The following is a 5,742-nucleotide window of genomic DNA, read 5'->3' as shown; positions in this document are numbered from 1 at the left end:
CCAGGCAAAGGGGGAGACACTTGACTGGTTTACCCCGACCCCCCTTGCCCAATGGGGCAAGAGGGGGGTCGGGGATCCCCTGTAGTCCATTCCTGCACTTTTGTTACCTCAGGTCTCTAGCAAAGTCAGCAGGTGGCTGCTCCAGGACCTCCTCCTCCTCAGGGTCCTTCACACTGGGCCTAGGCCCTGCCTGTGGCCTTGTCTTGCCCTGTCTCTCCAAAGGGGGACCCTGGCCCAACACCTCAGAGCCAAGCAGCTTCCCCAGAATCCATGTCTGTCTCCAGGTACACATCTCTCCCGCCTCAAAAAATCAACTTCCGGCCTCCACACCAGCACTTCCGGTGGCCCTCGAGCCTTCCTCAACCCACTTCCGGTCACCTGTGACAATCTCCCTCCAAAAGTACAACTTCCGCCCTATGCCCCTCCACTTCCGGTGGCCATGCCTATTCCCTCCTCCTCTCTATTCCCCTCAAGCCCTACTTCCGGTCCTCCTTAGCCAACCTCCAATCTCCCTTAGCCCTCCGGTCAGGCAGCTCAGGGGCAGCCCGAGGTGCGAGGTCCCCGATACCGCGCCGTGCCAGATCACGTGACGGTCCAATATGGCGGCGCCCATGGAGCGGGCTTGCTCGTGGCTGCTGCGGGCGGCCACCCCAGCAAGGGGGTACCGAGCGAGGCCGCTGAAGCATAGCCTGGGCGCTATGTACCAGCCCGATCCCGATGACCCCAACACGCCCAAGTGGCAGCTGGAGCCTGCTTACAAGGCCAAGATGTTCGGGCGCTATGGCTCCGCCTCGGGCGTGGACCCGGCCCAGCTGTGGCCCAGCCCCGAGCAGCTGCGGGAGATGGAGGCCGAGGAGCGGGAGTGGTACCCGGGGCTGCGCGAGATGGAGGCGGCACTAGACGAGAAGGAGCGCGAGGAGAAGAGGCAGCGGATGCAGAGGTGATGACCCCTGGGGAAAGGGAGGGACCCCTGCCATACCCCTGCCCTTCTCTACCGAGGACCCCTCTGCTCTGGGCTCTCTCTCAACTTGTCTCTCGTCTTTCAGAGCTCACTAGGAAAGAGCCCATTGCCCCTGGTGCTCTATAGTAGAACTGACCCACCCGCATCTCCAACCTAGTGCCCCCCAGAGCCTTCTGCTAGCTGCCCTTCCCCCCTTGCTTTGGCTGCAGGGAGAAGCTGATCAAGGCCAAGATGGCCAAGATGCCACAGCTGATTGCAGAGTGGCAGCAGCAGAAGGCAGCACGCAAGCAGCAGGTGCAGGAGGAGAAGGCACAGCGCGCACGGCTAGTGGCCAAGGCCCACGAGCACTTTGGCAACAAGGTGAATCCCAGCAGCCCCCAATTCCAGGAGCTGGTGCAGGAGCTAGGCCGCAAGGAGCGTAAGGAACGCAAGCTCCTGAAGAAGCAGCAGAAAGAGGCAGCGGAGCAGGCAGCAGCTAAAACCATAGCCCCAGCCCCTGTCTCTGCTGGGGAGGACTTAGCTGCCTAGAGGGGGTGGGGGGCTGGGGAAGAGAGTTGTCATAGAAATCAATTCTGTCCCTGGTTCTTGCTGAGCCTGGCTTGCAGGCAGCTTGAATCTAGGACTAGCTCTTGCTGGTTCCCAGCAGCCTCTACCCCACTCTGGATGCTGGCTCCTCCTCTTACCTAGCACAGGTACTTCAAAGGATGTGTCTAGACTTAGTGCTATGTATGGGGCTTCCTCATGCTCTGTGGAGATGGTCAGTGGAGCCCCCCACAAAGGGGTGGTGCTGCCTCCTCTTCCCTATGAAGTCAGTACTGCTTGGAGCAGAGTGTTATCCTTGCCCAAACCCCAGTGGCACAGCCCCACCCCCTGCCTCTGTGTTGAAATAAAAGCCTCCCAGGCCTTAGATTCTGTGACTTCCTTTCATCCTAGCAGGAGGAAGGGGAGCACCTGCTTTGTGCTGGTCCTTAATGCTCATTAGTGATCTCTGGGGATATAGTCAGGTGAGGAATTTTCCTTATTCTTTTAGCACTTGATTAACTTCCCCACACCCACCTCCCACAAACCCCTCCTGCAGGGTGGTGCTTTTTCACTGAGTCCTAAACAACAACTCAAGATCAATAAATAGCAGCTGGGTCCTACCCCAAAAGCAGCTGGATTTCATTACCAGGTAAGTGATCCGTGTCCCACTCTAGCTTTGAAGCCCTGCCTGGATAATCACAGGTCAAGAGCAAAATGTTAGGCCAAGGGTTGGATCCCTTCATGCTGATGCCAGGAGCATGAATCACCTGCGGGCATTGTTTGCTGCTTTTCCTCGAGCAGGGTGTGTTCTTTGGTCAGGGGGTGTTCTTTGGTGTTGGTACACTTTTGCCCCACTCAGCAGCAGCTCCATGTCATTGGTCATTGCCCTACTGTAAATATGGGTAAGTACCACATGCTGCAAAGAGGAAAAGTACTCTACACTGGCAGTAGAACCCAGGAATCCTGGCTCTGCATTTTGTCCTCTGTGCCAACCTATCGTGCCTCCTACTCAAATCTTTCCTCAGCTGCAGGGGACAAAAAAGGTGCTACAGCAAGTTGGGTCTAGACTGAAAGCCAAGATGCCTGAGTTCTGCCACCAGCTCTAGGCTGGAAAGGGGCAGGGGTTAGAGAAGTCATGTGGTTAAGAGTTGGGAGCCAGGACACCTGGTTTCTCTCCCCAGCTGGAGACAGACAAGTGGTTAAGGGGAGGGAGAATGGAAGTGAGGATACCTGGTTGCAACCTCCAGCTCTGGGGATTCAGGGATTAAGAATGGCAAGGGATTAGGAACCAGGACACCTGGGTTCCATTCCCAGCTGTGGAGAGAGCTGTCATGGTAGTATGAGCAGAGACTAGCCCTGGTGCAGTAGGGTGGGGAAGGGACAGGTGCTTTCAGGACTAGTGCCAGCACCCCCTCCACCCACCCCCTTTTCTTGGCAGGGTTCCTACACTATCTGGCACAGCTGGGCCTGGCAGCTGCTGGGCCTGGCAGCAGCTCCCCCCTTGCACTAAGCAGGTGTCTGTGGGGAGGCAGAATCCACCCCTCCCCACCTTTGCTGGTAGAGCGAGGCCTGTTCTCAGCACAGCTGGAAGCGGGGGCTGTGCCACCCACCCACCCCAGCTCTCAGCTTCCAAGCTCCTGGCAAGAGCTGCTGTGTGTGCTTGGAGGCAGTTGCCTGAGCCCTTGCCCCTACCCCAGGGCAAGCAGGCCTGGCCACAGCTTGGGGGATGGTTTGTTTGCTGAGATGGGGAGCTGCCAGCTTAAATCATCCAAGAAAGAGCCTCAGTGGAGGAGGGAGGGTTGGTCAGGCTGGAGAAGCAGCAGCTACAGGTGCTGTGTGCGCATGCATGTATGTGCACACAGAACCTCTCCCCCCACCCCCCCAGTACAGCTGTATGCAACATGCCAAATGGGGGTGGTGTATGTACATGAGTGCACTTGATGTGGCAAACAGCTGTGTACATGGAGTTTTGAATATGTGTACATACACACATCTGGGTATATGTAACATACCAGATGGCTGTATGCATACATGTGTACATGCATGTAAGAACACAGCCTGAGGATACAGACATCAATGCCTTTATTTCCCAGCTCTGACCTTCCAGCTGTACCTCACCTCATCAGCCTCCTACCTAGCATGAGAAACACCCTGCCCCTGCCGAGAAGCCGTAGCACAAAACCCTGTTCCCTTCCACCGTGGCCCAGCCTGCTTGGCTCAGTCTGTTCATACCAGCAGGGTTGGAACAGAGCGAGGAGCAGGATAGGAGACAGAGAACCCAACTCCAACAGTCTCAGAGGCCTGGAACCACCCTGAAGCATTGTCCATAGGTCACTGACCACCACCAGCAGGGACCAGGTGCCAGCCCAGTACAGTGTCTTCCTTCTGCTGAGGCTGTATTCTGCTCCAGCTCTCAGGTGTAGGGATGGGGAAAGGTATTGATGTCCTTCCAGGGTGTGGGAAAGAAGTACATGGCAATGCCCAACAGATGGAGTCAGGGGCTGGCTCTAGGGCCCATAGAGGGGTGAAAACAGGTACAGCTTTGGCTACCCAGAATCTCTCACTGGACACACTTGAGCTTCTCAGGCTACCTGCAGACATCAAGTGGAGCAGGTGCTTCTAGCCCCTTTTCCACAGCTCTGAAGCCTCAGGCCAGAAGAGGGGCAGAGAGATAAGAGCAAGGCCACCTCTGCACTGAGATTGCTGCTGCACACATTTTGCCACAAAATATCCTTGGTGGAAGGAAGGGGGTCTGGGGGAGCTGGGACACAAAGCACCACCCCACACCTTGGGGGGGGCACACAATCTGCCCTACTCTCCCCTGCTGGGGGAGGGGATGTAACCGAGGGGTTAAGTATAAGCAAGAGCAGGTGTTGGGGGGGGGGGGGGGGGTGGGGGGGGAAGGAGAGGAGGAAGCCTTTACCCTTGGAACCTAGGAGATGGGTAGACAGGGTAGACCCCCCCCCCTCCTTCCCCACTCTGGGGAAGCCACACTCAGTTCTGTGCATACAGCTCATATAAGCGACAGGGAGGTATAAGCTAGGCATGAGAGTGCAGGCACTTTGGCTTTGTTAGGGGTACAGGCAGGAGTCCATCATTGGTGGGGGTAAGACACTGCATAGAGGGTTCAGGGGGGACCAGCCCCATCAATGCCGTTCTCCTCCGGCGCGGCACGGAGCCGGGTCAGGGCGGCGTGGATGCGGAAGAGAGTTCGCGACTCCATGGAGTAGTTTTTGTAGCTGTTCCTGTGCCCCGAGAACAGCTTATTAGTGAGGAGGACAAAGAGGAGATCCACCCCTGTCCCCAGCACACCCCCACCCCAGGGTCAGACTCCAGACTTTGCCCCCAGTTCCATCCCGTGCCCAGGGACCCTCCAGCCCTGCCCCGCAGCTTATGGGAAATATGGACTCCAAGCAGAAGCAGCCAATGGTGGGGGCTAGAACTACTGCCAGCTCCTACACCTCCCCCACCCCGCAAGAGAAACCATGGTGCATTGGGGATATAGGTAGGGAGGAGGCAGTGCCCCCCCCAGGGGTTGCCATGGCAACAGTGCCACCCTGGCGTAGATGGGACACACTTGGCTCGCCGCAGCAGGGACACTGCCTCCGCCCCTCGGCCCTGAGCTGCCCACAGCAACGCCTGCTCCACCAACGCGTTGGGCACCAGGTAGTGGTCGTGGCGGAGCTGCTTCTCACTGCGGACAGACAAGGACGCTGCGACTCTACTGCCCCCACCCCTGGCCCTTAGCTCCCACCCCCACCATGCAATCCAAGGGTAGGGCAGAGGGATCTCAGGGCAAGACCTATCCCATTATGCCACCCCACCTCCTCCCGTGGCTTGTTGCAGACTCCTCCAGGACAGAAGGAGGGGCTGTAAGGGGGAAACAGCCAGCAGGATCCCCCAGCCTCCTGCCCCAACCCCAGAGGGCTGCCAGGGGGAAACAGCCAGCAGGATCCCCCAGCCTCCTGCCCCAACCCCAGGGAGGGGCTGCCAGGGTCCTTGTGTCCCCATCCAGACCCAGGAGGCAGTGGCAGGGGTCTCACCTGGCCTGCACAGCATGGAAGCAGGCCTCTGCCTGGCTCAGGCTGCACAGGTGCCGAAGACAGAGGCCTTTGAGCAGCAGTACCAGGCACCGGTCGTCCACATGATGCTCACCACCTAGGGTGGGGGGAAGGGAGGGAGGCTTAGTGAGGGGAGTGCCCCCAACATACACACCTGACTAAAGCCCAGCAGGGTCATGACAGGCACTGCAACTTGGG

General features: G+C 58.2%; 2 protein-coding genes across 2 annotated transcripts in view; one reads left to right on the top strand and one right to left on the bottom strand.

The window, feature by feature from the left end:
- The first annotated feature begins 459 nt into the window (after window positions 1-459).
- Window positions 460-1,868, top strand: GADD45GIP1 (GADD45G interacting protein 1). The gene is made up of 2 exons (XM_006023427.2): window positions 460-940; window positions 1,171-1,868. The coding sequence occupies exons 1-2, from the start codon at window positions 600-602 to the stop codon at window positions 1,487-1,489; spliced, it is 660 nt and encodes a 219-aa protein (XP_006023489.1). The 5' UTR covers window positions 460-599; the 3' UTR covers window positions 1,490-1,868.
- A 1,441-nt stretch (window positions 1,869-3,309) lies between these two features.
- LOC102381473 (tetratricopeptide repeat protein 39A-like) overlaps window positions 3,310-5,742 on the bottom strand; it is a 7,801-nt gene continuing 5,368 nt past the window's right edge. The window contains 3 exon segments of the mRNA XM_025203858.1: window positions 3,310-4,728; window positions 5,061-5,177; window positions 5,527-5,641. Coding sequence (XP_025059643.1) covers window positions 4,611-4,728; window positions 5,061-5,177; window positions 5,527-5,641 — 350 coding nt within the window. The 3' untranslated portion in view covers window positions 3,310-4,610.

This window comes from Alligator sinensis, unplaced genomic scaffold (assembly GCF_000455745.1).
Source record: "Alligator sinensis unplaced genomic scaffold, ASM45574v1 scaffold707_1, whole genome shotgun sequence".
Lineage (NCBI taxonomy): Eukaryota > Metazoa > Chordata > Crocodylia > Alligatoridae > Alligator > Alligator sinensis.
The sequence above is the reverse complement of the archived record's forward strand: the minus strand, read 5'-3'. Positions and strand labels throughout refer to the sequence as shown.

Coding starts and splice junctions, on each gene's coding strand:
- GADD45GIP1 (XM_006023427.2), top strand. CDS start 600: ATGGCGGCGCCCATGGAGCGGGCTTGCTCGTGGCTGCTGCGGGCGGCC. Junction 941..1,170: donor AAGAGGCAGCGGATGCAGAG/GTGATGACCCCT, acceptor CTTTGGCTGCAG/GGAGAAGCTGATCAAGGCCA.